The sequence below is a fragment of the Somniosus microcephalus genome, unplaced genomic scaffold (genome assembly GCF_052327205.1).
Source record: "Somniosus microcephalus isolate GS21.2 unplaced genomic scaffold, FLI_Smic_1.0 unresolved_chr3, whole genome shotgun sequence".
Taxonomy (NCBI): domain Eukaryota; kingdom Metazoa; phylum Chordata; class Chondrichthyes; order Squaliformes; family Somniosidae; genus Somniosus; species Somniosus microcephalus.
This window is the reverse complement of record NW_028225181.1, coordinates 13,792,109-13,813,707: the sequence shown is the minus strand read 5'-3', so window position 1 is coordinate 13,813,707 and position 21,599 is coordinate 13,792,109. Positions and strand designations below refer to the sequence as shown.

Genomic DNA, 21,599 nt, shown 5'->3' with positions numbered 1-21,599 from the left:
AGGGCGAACACCCGCAAAGGCATGGCCCAGCCGAGTCCAGCGCCCTGGTCAGCTCGAGGGCCGCAGGTCACAAAGCACCCAAGCCCGGCGATGGCTCCACGGAGCTCCGTGCTGCCCCACGCACTGACATGGCCCCGCCCTCCCGAGCTGGCTTGAAGAGCGCCAATTGCGGCTGAGAGACGGCCAGCGGGTCCGGTTGCCGGAGATCAGCACTCCCGAGAGCGACGCCGCGTCTCAGCTGCTCGCGCACCCTTTGCTAAGGTAGTGACGCTCGGCTGAGGCCCACCCCTCCAGCCTTCACAAAGATGGCGGCGATCGGGGGCCGCTTGTTGACTGGGGCCAGGAGGTGCCTAGCTCGGGCGTGGGTGCGGAGGAGAGGCTTCGAGGCCTATCTGGAAAAATGGGAAAAGGCAGGAAAATTAATGAGATTAGATAAAAGATTTAGAAAGTAATTAACTTTTTAAAAAGTGTTTTAAAAGCAATGTTTTTTTGAAAGACGCAGAAAGCGGGAAAAAGGAAAAGAAAAGTTTGGAATCAAGATGGCGGCGACTCACCTCACCTCGGTTCAGAACGATAAGGCCCGCCCGCACCGATTGGTCGACCTTCAGGTCACCAAAGCGTAGGATTGGTCAATCGTCCAATCACTCGACTGGAGGAGGGCCCGGCCGCACGCGCCAGCAACCCGGCGTACGATTGGTCGACCGAGGTCACTCTGTCGCTAATGAGCGGATTAATGAGATGCTAATGAGCGGAATGTTGAAGGTTTTTGGGATACCGCGGGCGCGATTTTCGTCCGGCCGAAACGTAAATACGCTTACCAGGGTTTCGGAAAGGTAAGCTTTCTTTCGACGTAACGCACGCGTAGGTATGCTCTAACTTTCGAGCGCATAGCCGGACAGACAGACTAGCTGGAGTGCCTGGCGGTGCCGAGGCTTTTTCGAGGGCATGTTGTTGTAGAGAGAGAGCGCGAGCGAGCGACTGGGGAGGGTGGGGGAAAGAGAGCGCGAGCGACTGGGGGGGGGGGGGGGAGGAGGAGGAGAGCGAGCGAGCGACGGGGGGGGGGGGGGGGGGAGGAAAGAGAGCGAGCGACTGGGGGGTGGGGGGAGGAGGAGGAGGAGAGAGCGAGCGACTGGGGGGGGGGGGGGGGGAAAAAGAGCGAGAGCGACGGGGGGGGGGAGGGAGAGAGCGCGCGAGCGACTGGGGGGGGGGGGGGAGGGAAGAGAGCGCTGGGAGGGGGGGGGGGGGAGGAGAGCGAGCGAGCGACTGGGGGGGGGGGAGGAAAGAGAGCGAGCGACTGGGGGGGGGGGGGGAGGAGGAGGAGAGAGCGAGCGACTGGGGGGGGGGGGAAGAGCGAGAGCGACGGGGGGGGAGGGAGAGAGCGCGCGAGCGACTGGGGGGGGGGGGGGGAGAGAGAGCGAGCGACGGGGGGGGGGGGGAGAAAGAGAGAGAGAGAGCGAGCGACGGGGGGGGGGGGGGGGGGAGAAAGAGAGAAAAGAGGGCGGGGAGGAGGGAGGGGAGAGAGACAGAGGGAAGGAGGGGGCGAGTGGCCCGCAGCCGCAAATGGAGCCAAGCCCCGAGAACAGGCGTGAGCCGGACACGCCCGGTTGCCGGGGTAACCCTTCCCCCACTTCTGAGCCCCCAAGCACCGGCCGCGTCGCCCCGCACTCCACTCCCCCCCCCCGCCCCCCCCCAGTCCGCCGATAGCGGCTGTGCGAGACGGCCGGCGGGCGGGGTAACCCTTCCTGCTCACCAAGCCCTGGCCGAGATCCCCGCCCCCCGCACCGAGCGCGGAACAGAGACGCCGCGTCTCAGCTGCTCCTGCTGCGCGCGCACCCTGACCCTCGTGGTTGACGCCATTGCCCCGGGTGACGGGGGGGGGGGGGGGGGGGGGGTGGTGTGTGAGGAGCTTAGCAGAAGCCGTGGGAGAATTACCTAGGTCGGGCCTGGCTGGGCAAGAAACACCCAGGCTTTCAGGCCTAACAAAAACAGGGAAAGGTAGGAAAAAGAACTTCAGGTTAGAGAAAATATTTACAAATGAATGAAGTTTTTTTTTAAACAATTTAATAAATTCTTTTATTTTGCTGGAAATGTATATTTGAAAAGAAAGACGCAGAAAGCAGGAAAAAGAATGGAAGCAAGATGGCGGCTACTCACCTCGGTTCAGAACGCTAAGGCCCGCCCACACACGCACCGATTGGTCGACCGTCAGGTGACCAAAGCGTAGGCTTGGTCAATCGTCCCGTCACTCGACCGTAGGAGGACCCGGCCGCAACCCGGCGTACGATTGGTCGACCTCGACGTCACTGTCGCTAATGAGCGGAATGTTGAAGGTTTTTCGGATACCGCAGGCGCGATTTTTGCCCGGCCGAAACGTAAATACACTTAAGACCGTTTTGGAAAGGTAAGCTTTCTTTCGACGTAACGCACGCGTAGGTACGCTCTAACTTTCGAGCGCATACCAGACAGACTGACAGATCGACCGATTTATATAGATATATACAGCATAGCTTGTTTTCTTAGCTATTTTAAATGTAACTGGATTGAATTGACATTGAGGTGGTACCAGAAAATGGGTAGTGTTTTTTGTATTGCCTCCATTTTAACTTTTGTGGCTGGAAGCACATAACCTGTAACAGGCTCTTGCTCCTTGACCACCTTTTTAAAACTGGTTTCTAAACCTGTCAATTAGTTTTTGTACCCAAGTTTATTTGAAGGATCTTCTGTATTGAGAGTACAAAATGGGGAGTTTAGATTTATCTTGAAGTTGATTAGACCCACTTAAGACACTAGGCTAACTATTCTTAAAGTAAGCTATTCAGACAAAAGTTTCAAATATTTTATTTTCAATTTACTTATACAGTATGAAGGTTCCAATAGTCCCACAGCATATGATGCAACATGCAGAGAAGAGAAGAAAACCCAACATTCAACATTAACTGTTTCTTCACCACCACCCCCCCCCCCCCCCCTCCCCCAACCCAAACTAAAAACATTCGATTGTAGTAAGGAAAAGATGTATGCACTACCTTGGACTGCAGTCAAATTATGCACGAGCAAAGGGAAAGAGCATTCCCTACATGACTTAAATACTTATGTACAAATAATTTCACAAATAGATTCCCCTTGAAACAAAGCACATGGCAGTTGACACTGGAGCAGATACAACTGGCTATAGTTACAAGCCATGCACTGATCCAGAGGAAGAAAAGAGGAGTTAGTGGAGTTCTTTTTCTTCAACATTTACCAACATTTGGCAACTTTTATATGAACATTGCAATTTATGTAAACAAGAGGAACATTTCAATCAATCTACATGCAAAAAGTTTATCATGCAAGGACACCAAGCACCTGGCTCTCTCACGCATTAGTCAGAGCCCACCAGTGTGCAGCACTTAGCTGAAGGAACAGCAATGGCAGAGAGGCGCTTGAACAATTTGATCTTCGCACATAAAAGCAGTCTAGCCCGCCCCTTTTCCCATTACACATCTCGAAGAGACTGGATTAAATAGATTATATAAACAATTCCTGTTGTAAGTTTTGTTTACTTGCTTTATAACCTACACTACCTCAGCAAGAAAGCAAAGGAATCACAATGAGAGGAAATAGTAATACAGCTCACTACTTGCATTGCACATGGAGAAAATGTACCAGATTGCAATTGGATGATAGTATGAGGAAGAACAATTTTAAAACTTAAAAAAAATACAACTCCACAATCTAGATGTGACAAGGATAACGAGGAGGTATAACTAGCTAACTTTGAATATAAAGTTTTCTCCTGAACAAGAGACCACATTAATAGGTGGTTTTCCATTTCCTATCCAGTGAAATGAACTGCATCTTTTTAAAATGGTCTGTGAGTAATTACAAAGTCAGTTTGCAGTTTAATCCAATGTGACTGCAAAAACAAAGACTTTTGGTTAACAGTGTCTTTAATTGGTAGTCCTCACCAAGTTACCATGACGATATACAAAAAGATGCGCCACCAAATCATCCTGCCATTTATACTCTAGTAAATTTCTTGGCATCTACATTATGCTGGAGTAATTACTGAAAGTTACTAGCTAAAGAGACACAGTCCCCAACAAGGAACTCAAAATATGGAACATTCATTAACACAAATGTAAATAATTGTGACCAGAAGCAAAAATGTTTACATTAAAAGTCAACATACCAAAACAAGAACAGTTAGTAAACCCTGTTCACATGAAAGAACTATTTTGACAGTTGTTTTTAATCTATTACCAGACATGAAATACATATAATGGGGAACCAAATAAAAACACATTGATAATTTTATGACAAAAGTATTTTAAAATGGTTTGCGTAATCCATGCTTGGCACTTCGTAGACTACTTTTTATTTTAAATCAAGTCTCTGCATCAAGTTTATTAAAGCCCAACCTACTACTTTTACATTTACAAAGCTATAGATATACTTCCTTGTTATAAAAGATGAGAATGAAATAAATAAAAATCCAGCCCCTTCCCCTTCTCCACCACACTGAGATGCTCCTTTTCAGCTGTCCTTCAGATTTTAAAGTGCTACACTGGGTTATTGAGAGAATTGAAGTTCAATAACACTTAGTTGGCTTCATGAGGCTCATGTTGGAAAAAGTGGCTTCACAGAGAAAATACTTCCATTAAATACACAGAAAGCATTGCTGGACATCTTGAGCAGATCTTCAGAAATGGAGAAGAAAGCAGAAGTGTTGGGTGGAGCCTTGAAAGAGGTCACACATCAACCACCATCTTTTTGTGGATGTCTAGGCCTCCTACAACCTGGATGGGAAAGTAGAAGTAGTAAGTATTTGCCTTCACTGACTGCATTACATTCCAACAGCTGAAACCTTATAATATGTTGGATAATTAGGGAAAAGGCTCTTCAAATCATCTACATATAAAAGTAATGTTTTTCATAAAAATGTCAAGAATCAGAAAACTAGTATGAGAATACAAAAAGTCGTGTTTGTTCCATCTTTTCCAGATCGATGGTACCCATTATGACCATACCCTGACCCTCATTTCATACTACATTTAAACATATATACCCTTCTCCAAAAGAAATGTCAACACAGGATAGAACCTGTAGATTTGAACACTCATTTTGTTTTGCATAGGGCTGGAATTAAGTTCAATTCCCAGTTTGCTCAGTAACTCAGTTTTGAAACACTAGCTTGTTATCCTACATTCATATAATCTACAACAAAGGTGCATCTCAACTCCAGTACAGTACTTTGCTTACAAAATTCCAAGCAAGATGAGTTTCTGGAGTCTCAGCATTAATATTCAACATGCTCATCGTATTGATATGCTTGCAAGACAAACTTACCTTTTATTCATTTTGTACAATCATATCTGCAATCTATTAGATGCAATAGGTCAGGTGGCAACAACTGCTAGAACACAGGACTGACCACTAAAAGCACCATGAGCTCCCCGATGGCTAGTATATAAAGATTCAGTCCATCTGTGCCGAGTTAGCTAATCATAGCCAAATCAACAGTTGGAGCGGTTTGATTGGGAGAGGAAAAATACAGCGGATTGCTATCCAATGACTCCTGCTAGAAAGTGCACACGTTTGGATGGGCGAGAACAGGATTGGGCTCAGCTGTAATTCTCCAAACAGCTGACGCTCACTATCTAGGCTCACAAAGATAGCAAAACTACTTGGTATGGTTTTTGTTCTTTGATTATGTAACCCCATGTAGAAGTATAGCCTAATAAGTTAGGGGGAAACCATGTGCTAAACATATACATCAAAATTTCACCATGATACTACACACAAGTGGTGCCATACATGGTCTATTGCTGTGCGTCATGAAACCCCACAACCTGTGCCATTGCACTTTGACCCAATGCTGAATTCAAAGCCTACCAATTCCAAACTGCCCCTACAAAGCCTGTAGGATTGAATGGGTGGGATCATACTGTGTGGAGGATAACTACCCTGCCCATTAGATAATTTATCTTTTTTCAGTCCACATCAAATATCACAGAAGCATACTGAAAGAACAAATTTAGCAAGGGGAAGTCACTGTATCGAAGCCACAGCATCAGCTGTGAGGGCTGATCTGCTTAAGGCACTGGCCTATGCTTCAGTTACATTTGAACAGTAATGCTCATTAAATGTATGCAGATTGCTCCAAGTGACATGTGCTGTCCTCATTTACATATAATTCACTGCCAGTTGATGCAAATGATGCATTGGTGCTGGCATATTCTCTGCCAATAAACTCCGCACGGAGGGACAGAAAAAGTTTCTCAGTAGCACTTACTCCTGGAATTGTTTCAGCAGGTGAGTTCACGTCACTAATTGATGTAGAGCCTTTGGCAATGTGTAATGCTGGGGTTTCCTAGACAGAAACATCAGACCGAGTGTGGCTGGGTATCTAGTGTTTACTGTGCGTATCTATCCTGTTTAACAGCAATAGGACAAAGCATTGTGAACAATCGTAAATGTCCGTGATAGAAGCATAGAAAAATAGGAGCAGGGGTAGGCCATTCGGCCCTTCGAGCCTACTCTGCCATTCAATACAATCATAGCTGATCCTCTAGCTCAGTACCATATTCCCACTCTCCCCATACTCCTTGATGCCTTTTGTATCTAGAAATCTATCCATCTCCTTCTACCCCGTATCCTGAGACTGTGACCCCTCGTTCTAGACAACCCCCCTCCCCCTCCATGGTGAATGGATTGTTGCATTTTCTAGCAGCATTGGTGCTGGAGAACTAAGCCAATAGGAGATGAGTTTGCCAGAGATAGGCAAAACCTCAGTAACCTCTCAAGCAAATAAACAGCTAAAGAAACCTTGATAGGGCTTGACAGATTCGAGAAACAAACTGTCAAATTCAAAATTATAAGAAAAGCAACCCACTGTTAAATTCATCAATAGTCAGTTTCGATACTCCCATCGAGTACGATAAAGTCCCTCTCCTAAAATCTGTTATGCACATTACGAGGATTCAATAAAAGCAAGCATGTCAATTTGAAGCTCAATATTTAAAAACCAAATTTTGCTAACTAATGGATGAACACTAGATTTAATAACTTAGCGATGCTCTGTCCTAGCAAGCAATTCAAGTAAAGGTAAGAAAATGCAAGAACAGCATTTTTGCTGAAAGTTAAAATAAGATTTACTTACTGCACAAAACTCTTCAAAGGATATCCTTCCATCACCATCTTTATCTGCATTAATTATGGTTTTGTCTACAATTTGCTGTAGCTGAGTGTCCTTTAGATTGTTCCCAACCATCATCTTCAGTACCTGGAAAAGCTCTCCATTAGAGATGTACCCATCCTTATCCATGTCATAGATGCGGAAAGCAACTGATAAAAAGAAAAAAAGTTATGGACAGCTGTTGCAGTCAAAACACCTGTGCAACTGCTAACATACAGGTTTTACTTCAAGTACCCCCGATAGTTCTCCTTTTGCACTGAAAACAACTCAAAATTGACTGAAGCTTTAACAGATGATTATGAACTCCTGTGAAGAGTAACTTTGGGAAATTCTATTTGCCTTTAAAAATATTCGAAGTATTAACCAAATGCTGATTTGAAACACGTTAAGTTATTGACAAATGTGCAGTCAACTTTAAAAATGGCTGTTTTAATTCATCCACATTTCAAAATTGATTTTGAAAAATTAAAGCGCCAGAATTATTATTTTTTTTTTTTTTTTTTAAACTCAACTATCCTCAGTTGTGCAGCTCTCATCCAAACCATTACATCAATAGCTATACTAACAGCCCCACTCCTACTTCACAAAAGCACACATCAGCCAGCCCTATTGACAGCAGCAATCATCACAGCCCCAGGACATCACTGCAGGAGTTCCTCAGGGCATTGTCCTAGGCACAACCATCTTCAGCTGCTTCAATGACCTTGCCTCCAACATAAGGTCAAAAATGGGGATGTTCGCTGATGACTGCACAGTGCCATTCACAACTCCTCAGATAATGAAGCAGTCCATGCCCACATGCAACAAGACCTGGACGACGTTCAGGCTTGGGCTGATAAGTGACGGGTAACATTCACGCCACACAAGTGCCAGGCAATGATCATCTCCAATAAGCGAGTCTAACCACCGCCCCTTGACATTCAACGGCATTACCATCGCCGAATCAACCATCAACATCCTGGGTAGTCACCATTGACCAGAAACTTAACTGGACCAGCCACATAAATACTGTGGCAACAAGAGCAGGTCAGAGGCTAGGTATTCTGCAGCGAGTGTCTCACCTCCTGACTCCCCAAAGCCTTTCCACCATCTATAAGGCACAAGTAAGGAGTGTGATGAAATACTCTCAACTTAGCTGGATGAGTGCAGCTCCAACAACACTCAAGAAGCTCGACACCATCCAGGACAAAGCAACCTGCTTGATTGGCACCCCATCCACCACCTTAAACATTCATACCCTCCACCACCGGCATACCATGGCTGCAGTGTGTACCATCTACAAGATGCACTGCAGCAACTCGCCAAGGTTTCTTCGGCAGCACCTCCCAAACCCACGACCTCTAACACCTAGAAGGACAAGGGCAGCAGGTGCATGGGAACACCGCCACCTCCAAGATCCCCTCCAAATCACACACCATCCTGACTTTGAATTATATCGCTGATCCTTCATCGTCGCTGGGTCAAAATCCTGGAACTCCCTCCCTGACAGCACTGTGGGAGTACCTTCACCACACGGACTGCAGCGGTTCAAGGCGGCGGCTCACCACCACCTTCTCAAGGGCAATTGAGGATGAGCAATAAATGCTGGCCTTGCCAGCAACACCCACATCCCGTTAAAAAAATGAATTTTAAAAAAAGCAATCGAGTCATCTTGTTCTTTCACCTGTTAATTTTTTCCAAAAATGGAAAGACAGCAATGAAGGACCCATAGTATAAAAAGATCCAAATAATAAACCACACTGCTGAGGAACATGCATAGTATTTATAATGTAATAATATGCAGGATGTACATTAAATTAAATTTTGTGTTGCACAGTTTTACAAATAAAGAAATGCCTTGCCTTGATATTGCACCTTTCACAACCCCAGGGCGTCCCTAAGCACTTTACAGCTAATGAAGTACTTTTGAAGTGTAGTCACTGTTGTAATGTAGGAAACACGGCAAGGTCCCACAAACAAAGAAATAAAAGAGCTAATACTTTTTTTTTTAAATAAAAAGTGATATTGGTTGAGGGATAATTGTTGTACAGGAGAACTCCTCTGCTCTTCAAATACTGCCATGGGATCTTTTATGTCCACCTGAGAGGGCAGATGTTTATCATCTCATCTGAAAGACAGCATCTCCAATAGTACTGTACAAGTGCCAGCTTAGATGATGTGCTCAAGTCTCTGGAGTGGGGCTTTAGCCCACGACCTTCGGACTCTGAGGAAGAGTGCTACCAACTGAGCCAAATGCTCAAAATAAAACTAATAGTGTTTTCTCCCAATTTAAAAAACTTTCTATAAGTAAATACACAAACATTCCAGTTATCTTTAATATTAAAACAGTAAGTAATGCAGTTAACCAAGAAAGTAAATATTGTGTATTAAGCATTATAAAATTAATCAAATACAACAAAAATATACTTACATCGCAACTTCTGTTCTTTGTCACCTTTGACACTAAATTGGGAGACCCCTTCAATAAACTCTGCAAAGAATTACATAACAGAGCTAGTTGATGCTTTGAAGTGGCTAATCATTTAAAATAATTAGATTCTTTTATATAATGTAACCAAATACAGCACAGTACTCAACAAACCCGTTCATAAATACTTGGTTATTGCACCCAACATCCAAAAGCAGGGAAGCTCCAGACCAGCACTATATTCTTTCTAATCAATTTTAACCCTTAGACTGTGAAGGAATAGCCATGATTCAGAGAAATACACGATACTATGAACAGATTTCTAATATTAATAAAAGACATACTGGGTTTAAAAAGACACAAGTCTCAGCAGAAAGGCTGTGAACAAATACAGGCTGAGAAAAGATCAGTTGATAACAAAGTTGTAAACAAGCTTTGAAATGGGAATTAGTTAAATATTCCAAAACAATGAAAGATTGAAGCAAACCATTGGTGGTTCCGAAAGGTCTACCTACGGTTTGCAACGAACACAATGAGAGACACAGTTTAAAGTGTGAAAAACCAACACAATTGAAACAGAAATACAAACATTAAAGAGGCATATGCCTTTGAAAGCATGACATCAAGTAAAGAAACCTGCTGGTCAAATAGTTTTGTTAAACTTGGATGGCAAGAAACACGATTAAATATGCAATCAATTGAGATAGCTAGAAAACAAGTAAACACACAGTAAAGTGGTTTTGATTTACATATAGTAAAAACCATACCAACAAAACTTTGAAGATATAACTTCAATAGATGACACCAAGCAATTGCATTGTGTTTGTCTTAAACTTGAAGCAGAACGGAGTCCAAATGTCTGCTAAAAAGCAGTTAAGCCAATATTAAGAATCTTCGGTAAGAAAGGCATCAAACAAAAACCATAGCTGTCATTGTTTTTATGATAGTTTTTGGAACACCTAAAAGTAGAGAAATAATTATGCATGCAATAGTAGAATTGATAGTAACATAGAAAGCATTCAAACAGAGGGATCAATAAAGACAATTAGCTGACATCAGCAGAGAACAGCAAAGAAGAAACCAAAGCCAAAAGGGTATAAAAATAAGACCATTTTAACAGAAAGTCAGAACGGGCAGGGCGTTTCTCAACTTTCCAGAGGCATCTCTAAGTTTTTAAACTATGAGTCTCGGGTATATCAAAGTGATTGATTTTTGGTGGAGCTTCTGGATTTAGAAATAAGAAATAAATGTTCTGGATTTAGAAATAAGAAATATAACGAAGTAAAGATTTGAGAATAAGGATCTCAGAAATGTAAGCTAATTGTACTTTGAATTGTTACAACTGAGTCAACAGATGTTAACTGAATGCCGGCTCTTAAATAAAACTATATATTTTTAGAATTGTCTCAAAGAGTAATTCTGTAAAGACTCGCGAACCCACAAATTCTGTACAACTCTTGGAGTTGCAGAAATCTGGGGGATATTCCGGACCCATATAATATCCGGAAGGTTACAGTGTAGTTCAACTTATTAAAAGTACTATCCAGAGGACAGCAACATCTTTAGTTGTTCCTTTCCTTTAGGGATAGTCTGAACCTTTAGACCCATTTAAGCGTCATATGGAATTCGGCTATCTCGAACTTAAGTTGAAGGTGAACGTCTGGGGAATACGCCTGATCTGGGGTAGCCCAAAAGGGCTAGGACTGTAATTAACCCTTCAAGACTGCCAGCAGATTTAAGAGAAACTTCCGCCTTTCTTGGCGATCTGATCGTGTTTACCACTCATACACCAACCGGTGCTAAGAAACTTATAGTAAAACTACTCACTAAGGAATGGCTTACTGCATTAACCCCAAACTGAGCATGTCAAATCTATGCAAAAAAAACTGCTCAACTTGTTTATCCCACTTTCTTTATTTTTTTGTTCATTGACTTTAATTTGACTTTTTCTAGCTAATGTACTATTTCAAATTTGTAAACTTTCACTTACCTTTATACGTCTCACTGTCCATTTTGGAGGTGGGTGCAAGTTATACTTTTTGTAGAGGGAAAAAAGTGTGCTTTCTTTTTTGCTGAACCAGTGCTCCAGCCAATTCAGAGTGTATATTCTTAAGATTGACCCTATTTCATGTATAAAAACATGCCCAAACCCAGAAAGACTGCTGCCAATGAACATATTTATCTGAAGTCCCTATTCCCCAATACCCAGAGAGTTCTCTATACTACCCAGGATTAAAAATAGTAAGCGATACTCCATATTTTGAGCAACCAAACATATTTTTTAAAAGTCATATTATCTTCTCACAGTATTGCACAATTTATCCAAACTGTAAAGCACCTAGCATAAGTCTTAAACAAGACATTTCATTTAAGATTTCCTTCGTAAAAAAAATTGTGCAATTCAGTTAACTTGACGAGCAAAATCATTTAAAAACAAGTCTGATGCAGATCAACCCAAAGAAACTCCATTGCAAGCAGCAGCGCGTGACTTCAATTGGATCATGTGCTGCTTCAGAGCCACCTGGCTCCAAAAACCCAAACTATAGGCTGCGTGTGGTAAACCACTTTTATCGTCTACGGGAAGTCGACTACGGGAACCTCGCTACCAACATGGCTGACTTCTCTGGGGCCCGTCTTGCTGCGAAAGCACGTGAGGGCCCATAAAACAGACCCCCCGGTCGAGAACATTGATATACCTATCAATTCATCCAATGAAAAGCAACAAGTTAAGATAGTAACTATAGGTTTTTATTGGCAAAATAACAGAGCCCACCCTCGTGGGTGATCAGGTCCAACAAGGAGGAATACCAGCCAGTCGACCACCTTTATACCTGGGCAAGCAGGCGGAGCCATGGGCGGAGTCAGCTGTGGTCAGCCCAGGTATAACAGCGTGACAAGAGGTGACCTTGTGTAGTGATACAACAGTGTAAACAGTGATAACCATAGTGTAACGATATAAACAGTGATAACCATAGTGTAACGATAAAAGTGGTTTACCACATTCACCCCTTGTTTAAATTTGAGTCCGGCGGGGTGAAGTGTACTACCAGTTCGGGTATGTCAGTCTGTCCGGGGGCCTCGTAAGTCTTTCTGATCGGCGCAGCAGCGGCGGCGCAGTATCCGATGTTAATGCTGGTGTCTGCGTGGCCGGCGAAGGCTCGTGGGGTTCCGGCGTGCCGTCTACCTGGGCTGGATTTGGGGGGGTGGTGGGGGGTAACGGTGGTGTCTCAGGGGTGCCTGAGGGTGCAAGGTCTCGTAAGGAGACTGTGTCCTCCCGCCCGTCTGGGTATGCCACATAGGCGTACTGGGGGTTGGCGTGCAAGAGGTCCACCCTCTCGACCAGGGGGTCCGTTTTATGGGCCCTCACGTGCTTTCGCAGCAAGACGGGCCCCGGAGAAGTCAGCCATGTTGGTAGCGAGGTTCCCGTAGTCGACTTCCTGGGGAAAACAAACATTTGTTCATGGGGGGTGGCGTTAATGGCCGTGCAAAGCAGTGACCGGATGGAATGCAGCGCTGCCGGGAGGACTTCCTGCCAGCGAGAGGTTGGGAGGCCCTTAGACTTTAAGGCTAAGAGAACGGCCTTCCAGACAGTCGTGTTCTCTCTTTCCACCTGGCCGTTCCCTCGGGGGTTGCAGCTGGTGGTCCTGCTTGCAGCAATACCTCTCGCTAGTAGGAACTGGCGAAGTTCCTCGCTCATGAAGGATGAGCCCCGGTCGCTATGTATATAGCTCGGGAACCCGAACAAGGCGAAGAGGTCGTTCAGGCATTTGATGACCGTGATACTGGTCATGTCTGGGTAGGGGAAGGCAAAGGGGAAACGGGAGCACTCATCAATGATGTTGAGGAAGTACACATTACGGTCAGAGGACGGAAGGGGCCCCTTAAAATCGATGCTCAAGCGCTCGAAGGGGCGGGTGGCCTTGATCAGGCTTGCTCTGTCCGGCCTAAAGAAATGCGGTTTGCATTCGGCACAGGTTTGGCAGTTCCTGGTCATGGTCCTGACCTCCTTGATGGAGTAGGGCAGGTTGCGGGCCTTAATGAAGTGGTAAAGTCTGGTGACCCCGGGGTGGCAGAGGTCGTTGTGGAGGGTCTGCAGTCTATCAATTTGCGCGTTGGCGCATGTACTTCGTGATAGAGCATCTGGGGGTTCATTCAGTTTACCAGGCCGGTACAAGATATCATAATCATAGGTGGAGGGCTCGATTCTCCACCTCAAGATCTTGTCGTTCTTGATTTTGCCCCTCAGCTTGTTATTAAACATAAAAGCGACCGAACGCTGGTCGGTGAGGAGGGTAAATCATTTGCCTGCCAGGTAATGCCTCCAGCGTCGTACTGCCTCCACGATCGCCTGGGCCTCCTTCTCGACCGAAGAGTGTCGGATCTCAGGGCCCTGGAGGGTCCTTGAGAAGAAGGCCACAGGTCTCCCCGCCTGGTTAAGGGTTGCAGCTAGGGCGAAGTCAGATGCATCGCTCTCCACTTGGAAAGGGATAGACTCATCCACCGCGTGCATTGTGGCCTTAGCAATGTCTCCCATTATGAGGGAGAAGGCTGCGCACGCTTCTGCCGTCAGGGGGAAGGAGGTGGACTTCATGAGGGGTCTGGCTTTGTCCGCATAATTCGGCACCCATTGGGCATAGTAGGCGAAGAGCCCCAGGGTTCTCTTCAGCGCCTTTGGACAGTGGGGGAGGGGAAGCTCCATGAGGGGGCGCATTCTTTCGGGGTCGGGGCCGATGACTCCGTTCTCTACTACGCAGCCGAGGATGGCAAGACGCGAGGTGTTAAACACACATTTCTCCTTATTGTAGGTGAGGTTCAGCCGTTGGGCCGTACGGAGGAATCTCTCCAGATTATCATGGTCCTGCCGGTCGCGGCCGCAGATGGTGACGTTATCTAGATAAGGGAACGTGGCATGCAGCCCGTTCTGGTCAACCATCCGGTCCATCTCCCTTTGGAAGACCGAAACCCCGTTGGTGACGCCGAAGGGAACCCTAAGGAAGTGGTAGAGGCGGCCATTCGCCTCGAAGGCAGTATACTGGCGGTCCTCAGGGCGGATAGGGAGTTGGTGATAGGCCGACTTAAGGTCGATGGTAGAGAATACCCAGTACTGTGCAATCTGATTGACCATATCAGATATGCGGGGAAGGGGGAGGTGGAGAATCGAGCTCTCCACCTATGATTATGATATCTTGTACCGGCCTGGTAAACTGAACGAACCCCCAGATGCTCTATCACGAAGTACATGCGCCAACGCGCAAATTGATAGGCTGCAGACCCTCCACAACGACCTCTGCCACCCCGGGGTCACCAGACTTTACCACTTCATCAAGGCCCGCAACCTGCCCTACTCCATCAAGGAGGTCAGGACCATGACCAGGAACTGCCAAACCTGTGCCGAATGCAAACCGCATTTCTTTAGGCCGGACAGAGCAAGCCTGGTCAAGGCCACCCGCCTCTTCGAGCGCTTGAGCATCGATTTTAAGGGGCCCCTCCCGTCCTCTGACCGTAATGTATACTTCCTCAACATCATTGATGAGTACTCCCGTTTCCCCTTTGCCTTCCCCTGCCCAGACATGACCAGTACCACGGTCATCAAATGCCTGAACGACCTCTTCGCCTTGTTCGGGTTCCCGAACTATATACATTGCGACCGGGGCTCATCCTTCATGAGCGAGGAACTTCGCCAATTCCTACTAGCGAGAGGTATTGCTGCAAGCAGGACCACCAGCTACAACCCCCGAGGGAACGGCCAGGTGGAGAGAGAGAACGCGACTGTCTGGAAGGCCGTTCTCTTAGCCTTAAAGTCTAAGGGCCTCCCAACCTCTCGCTGGCAGGAAGTCCTCCCGGCAGCGCTGCATTCCATCCGGTCACTGCTTTGCACGGCCATTAACGCCACCCCCCATGAACAAATGTTTGTTTTCCCCAGGAAGTCGACTACGGGAACCTCGCTACCAACATGGCTGACTTCTCCGGGGCCCCGTCTTGCTGCGAAAGCACGTGAGGGCCCATAAAACGGACCCCCTGGTCGAGAGGGTGGACCTCCTGCACGCCAACCCCCAGTACGCCTATGTGGCATACCCAGACGGGCGGGAGGACACAGTCTCCTTACGAGACCTTGCACCCTCGGGCACCCCCGAGACACCACCGTTACCCCCCACCACCCCCCCAAATCCAGCCCAAGTAGACGGCATGCCGGAACCCCACGAGCCTTCGCCGACACCAGCATTAACATCGGATACTGCACCACCGCCGCCGCGCCGATCAGAAAGACTTACGAGGCCTCCGGACAGACTGACATACCCGAACCGGTAGTACACTTCACCCCGCCGGACTCAAATCTAAACAAGGGGTGAATGTGGTAAACCACTTTTATCGTTCACTATCGTTACACTATGGTTATCACTGTTTACACTGTTGTATCACTACACAAGGTCACCTCGTCACGCTGTTATACCTGGGCTGACCACAGCTGACTCCGCCCATGGCTCCGCCTGCTTGCCCAGGTATAAAGGTGGTCGACTGGCTGGTATTCCTCCTTGTTGGACCCGATCACCCACGAGGGTGGGTTCTGTTATTTAGCTAATAAAAACCTATAGTTACTATCTTAACTCGTCGCTTTTCATTGGATGAATTGATAGGTATATCACTGCGTTATGTGCATTTCCAGCCCGTAGCAATTCCGATGGTCAAGCAGCTCTGCAGCAGCCCTCCGACAGATTTGAATTTGCACACCCTGCTGTTTACAAGCTGCTCCTACACACACAGGAGCATTCCCAGTAATTGATGGCACCAGAACTATGTAGCAGAGGAAGGTACCCCACTTGAGAGTCTGACATTTTGTTAAAAGATTAATTTTGTTGCCAATAAAGAAATCGTAGGCCAAAGTACTATTTTCTTCCATTTAAGGAGTGGGAAGTGGCGTTTGAATAAAAAGTATTCCTGCTGTACTGCCCTTCGCCATTAATTACAAAAGGGAAACAATGACTGATACAGCAAGTGAACTCTCAAAATCTATTATGGTCATTTAATCATATTTTTCATGGAATGGTGCAGACACAGGCTTTGAAACTTTTAGAATTACAGCACTTGCATATTCTGATGCTACTTACTGCTGAACAGTATACTTTAATATACAAAAGTTTAATCCACACAATAATCAAAGTAGCAGTTTGTATTATTTCACACTGAGATACAGAAACAATGTTGTCCCTCTAAATCCAATACAACTTCTGGGCTAATCTTGTAGATATGCAAGAACTGTACATGGTGTCACCAGTTTAAAAAAAACATACCACACATTTAAAAAAAAAAGGCAGCAATTATCTTGGGGTTCAGACAAATTCAGTAACCCATTTCAGCTTCACTCAGTCATTTCAACACCTCATAGTATTACTGTCTTTCAACTCATTTTGAAACTCTATGCAGCTCCTCACCCTTTCCCCAGTTAAATCGCCTGGGCCTCTAAGAGGCCTTAAAGTTTGGGGATCAATATTGTCACTCACTTTTCCCAACTTGCAGTCAAAATACATCAGAAAAACATCCTTAATGATTCAAAACCTTACTTCAGTTATCCAAGATTAAGGAAGGTAATGTAACACCACTCCAATTGGGAATTTCTAAAAACGTGAACTCAACCAATTCTGGTGCCTATACAAAAGAGGAGATTCAGCTTGCTTACATTTAATCAATCTGTGGTAGTTATTCAGATTTTTCATGTACATACAGGTCGCACGTAAAATCTACACCACCTGTTATCTGCTCATACACACAAGTGAATACAAACATCAGAAAGCTTGACATTTACATAATTCTGATTCCCTAAACACCATGGCGATCATACAGAAAATACTACCTCAAAATAATCCCTTATAGTGAAGTATGCATTTCTGCTTAACTGTAACATTTCTTGTAGAGTAGGGGCAGGAATGGATATGGCTCAAAGTAACTGTATCAAGGATAGTCACCTCAAACAAGCCCCAATGTTTGGTGGAAACATGGGGGTTTCAAAGAACAAGTCAGATTTCCCAAAGCCAATGTATACCAAAGTTCAGCATATGATGAACTACACTAACTGACAATCTCATCAAGGACAAACATTGTACAAGTCCTTTATAGCTAAAATTTGTAAAACTTGACGAACAAAGGGTTTGTGCTTTGAGCATGCCTAAAACAAGCCTAGAAACTACTTTTTTGGCAAACCACTTGTTTCTTGTGTTTACATCTGATTCTCTCAAATACAAAGGAGCAATGAAATGCCTCATCAGTATTTATAAAGCTGAAACATGACAATATGTATTCGTTTCAGGCCTCAAGCATCGACAAAAGTTTAATCTGGGTCAAGCAGCAGCAGTTTCCTCAAACAAAGCCATCAATTTTTGAAGAGGACATGAAGCAGTTTTTGTCTCACCAGCCAACTGGAGCCAGGTGATTTGCTCCCAGAGTGCTCGCAAAAAACAGGTCTGAACCTGCGGCTAGGAGTGCAAGCAGCTTGAAGACTCATTTTCCCTCTTGATGTGTGTTGGAAATGCTACTTTGCTTTATTCCTATATAGTATAGAACTCAACAATATAGGCCAAGAATTTATATCCAATGTCCTGTGTATAAGTGAAAGGCAAACTCTCACGTTTTACTCCCATGAGATCTTCACTTTTTCCAATGATATTTCATTCATCAAAAATTAGGACTCCCAATGCAATGTCAACTGCATCTAAAATTCCAGAATGAACATTCTGCTAGATTATATAGTCAATCATTCTAAACTAATCACTCAAATAAAATGTTACCATAAAAGCATGCTATCCCTTGCTAGATGTCAAGCTCTGATTATTGAGTTATTTTTATAATGGAAGGTGAAGCTTCACATTACCTTCAACTGAATCCTATTCAAGGTCTCAGGGAATTACAGCAAAATGGCCAGATGGGAGATGAAACCAGCTTAAGGCTGATGCAACCTGGCTACACTTTATAGTCACATATCTCAATCTATGTACAAAACTAATTCTCAGAACACGAGCTGTCTACAGTCTACTCCTGTTAATTTGAAGTAGTTTGCTGCTGGAAACAATTGAATTACTCAGGAAATTCAATTTAAATAAACAAAGGTGGTCTTTTTTCTTGAAAAATTTTAAATGAGTATAATTCAAATGAGCAACTTCTGAACTAAGACTGTACTTCTATCAACTATTCGGAGGATACATGCTTAATCTACATTTAAAAACAGAACACACTACTGCTCCTTTAAATCTAGGATATCATAAGGAAGATACAAGATTAGTGCCATTGCACGTCAAATTATTCACAGTAAGTTAGGACAAAAACAATCACATACAGGTCCACATGCAAAACTGTTACAGAATTATACAAAAGACTAATTTGAATCCATTTATGCACATGAATTAAAGAGTTCTTCGTCGAGATAGACAGTTCTCCAAACTTGATGATGGATGTAAAGTACAGGCTAAAAAAGTAGACTTCTAATTTCAAATACATTTTCGAAGCCAACAGCTCTCATCTCATTTCTAATATGATTTACCTCACGCGTACTTTACCTGTTAAATGTATTGCTTTTTTCAAATAAAAATTAAAAGGTTAGATAGAAAATAGTGGCATTAGTCTAATAAGAAAAGCAACAAGAGGCTTGCGTGCACCTTTTACATATACACACATCCAGGTGTGGTTTAAAAATTCTGTTTTTATAAAACTGCATTTGAAGTAACAATTGTAATGTTCACATTTCACCTATCTGAAGAGGGTAACAAAGAAACTTGGCTAAGCGTCCTCCCCAACTAAAAATTGCTATTTTCCGATCCTGAACATCCAATTCCCCACACCCCCATCCAATTTTTTTTTTTTTTTACAAAATCCTAAAAAATTAACAAGTGTAAATTTTCAGCTCAATAATAATCAGATTAGAATAGTTTGAATCTTCACAGAGCTATTTAATCCAATTGTTAAAGAACAGAATATTGGTAAATGGTCATCTCAAAAGTAATTTAACCCCTCAACATCAACAGATTCAATTTCATTTTTTACATTTGGAAATTGTTAGCTTTTCTGAACAGCCTAATTCATTTTGTACTTCAATTTATAACTAGGCCCGAGATTACAAAATGCAGTGAAACCATGAAGTACATATGCAAAGTTTACATCATGATTTGGTTATAAATTTGTAGAGATAACTTGAAACTTGGCAGCTCAAAACTGTATAAAATGGATGCACAGATTGTACCTTCATTTTTAAAAGATTAGTGCTAAAATTCAACAGCATATTGTGCATTATAAACTCTAAATTTCATTTCCTGATTGCATGTGGTTTTAAATGATGGAAATTCATTCAGAAAGCCCACCTTTTGGTGCAATTGGAATAGGTGATGGCATCTTAAACATTGTCCCAAATTCATTATTTCCCCAGAACTAAATTTAAAAATCCAGATAGATGCATTAATCTACCAAACCATTTAGATATAAAATGTTCCACTCAAACTACTAAAGATTGCTTTTGTTTTTCTTTGACACATTTAAATGAACTTCCTATTGAAAAGGATACTAATTGGATGGAGTTCTTTTAATAGTTGGATTTAGATGACCATACATTATTAAAAAGTACAGAAACTATTTTGAGCTACAAGTGTAATACTGACAAACTATCCAAGTTAAGCTTGAAAGCTCACACAATGGACTAAGATTCAAAACACAGCTTACAGCGAGAAGAAATAAAAGTTGGGGGTCAATCATTTCTAGTGATTTACCCAAGATTCTCCAACATTAACAGCTGCCACAGTTTTTAATGAATTTAAAATTGGGACTTCCAGTTTCTTACGGTCTGGATTATAGAGTGTTAACCTCATCTCTAAAATACCAGTCATGACTAATTTATACTTTACTTGCAGAAGTTATCTATAAACAAGTTTCTTTATGCAGAAAATTATAAAAAGACAAAATCGTCTGGCAAACTGTAACGGAGAAATGAATAACTTGAATTTATTAAGCAATGCAATTCAAAATGTAATTTTTACATACATGCAATATGTTTGTAGACATGGTAGAAACAATCAACACCATTCTTTCTAAATTGTGCCCAGAAATGCACACGCTAGGCTAACACTCGAATAAAAATAAATAACCTTGCTCAAAATTTTATTCTGTACTTAATTGCTAAAAGACACCTTACCTTTAAAGTCAACTTCACCATTTCCATCGGTGTCAAATATATCTATAACTCGTTGCACTAGTGGGTTCTGTTGCAACTCGGGCAGAGACATAAATTCTTCTACACTCAGTGAGCCGGAATTGTCCAAATCCAGTTTCTTAAACCGCTTTCCTAGCCGTTTAATCTCATCAGCATCAACTGAAAAAGTAAAATTGATGAATCAGTATTTTAAGTTTTCACAAAATTGTAACCACTAAAAAAAAAATCAAACAGTTTCTTCACCAAGCTGCAAGATAGATAGAAGATTCGAACTCCAGTTATAGTGTTCTTCCTCATAACCTAAGTAATTCAAAAGTGCAGTTGCTCTTTGAACAAGGTGCTCACCCAGCTTCTTATCTGTTCTGGCCTTGGCCATCTTGATCAGATCTCTGCTGGTGCAATGCCGACAGCAGACCGAGACAACACATTGGTTACTTACACTAAGCTTCAGTGGATTGTCACATGACCCAGCTGCCACACAGATTAATCAGTCCCTGTCCTATCCAAGAGTCTGGGAGTCAGGCTTTAGTGCATTTGAGCAGACAAATACAAAAAGCCTATTAATCTTTACACAGCATAACTTCACTTGACAAAAATGTTGTAGGTGGAGATTAGGACATGGTTTTGTTTAATGATTGTATGGGCTTTCAGCAAAAACAAGTCAACTGAACCACTACAACTTGATTTTATACACATCTATTTCCATATGGAACAGTAAGTTTAAAATTGTTGCAAAATCTCATTACACCGGGTGGTAGTTTTGAACTGTATACAACTAGAATAGTGAGTGAAGCAACATTCAAACCCAAATGTGAAAAATGAGATCA

The 21,599-nt window shown here is 43.5% G+C and overlaps 1 protein-coding gene across 1 annotated transcript; it reads right to left on the bottom strand.

Annotated features, from left to right (window-relative positions):
• Nucleotides 1-2,822: 2,822 nt before the first annotated feature.
• Nucleotides 2,823-21,221, bottom strand: LOC147091207 (calcineurin subunit B type 1). Its single transcript, XM_085976677.1, has 5 exons — nt 21,118-21,221; nt 20,755-20,931; nt 9,591-9,650; nt 7,145-7,329; nt 2,823-4,781 (listed from the first exon to the last, which is right to left on the bottom strand). The coding sequence occupies exons 1-5, from the start codon at nt 21,146-21,148 to the stop codon at nt 4,734-4,736; spliced, it is 501 nt and encodes a 166-aa protein (XP_085832803.1). The 5' UTR covers nt 21,149-21,221; the 3' UTR covers nt 2,823-4,733.
• Nucleotides 21,222-21,599: the final 378 nt, after the last annotated feature.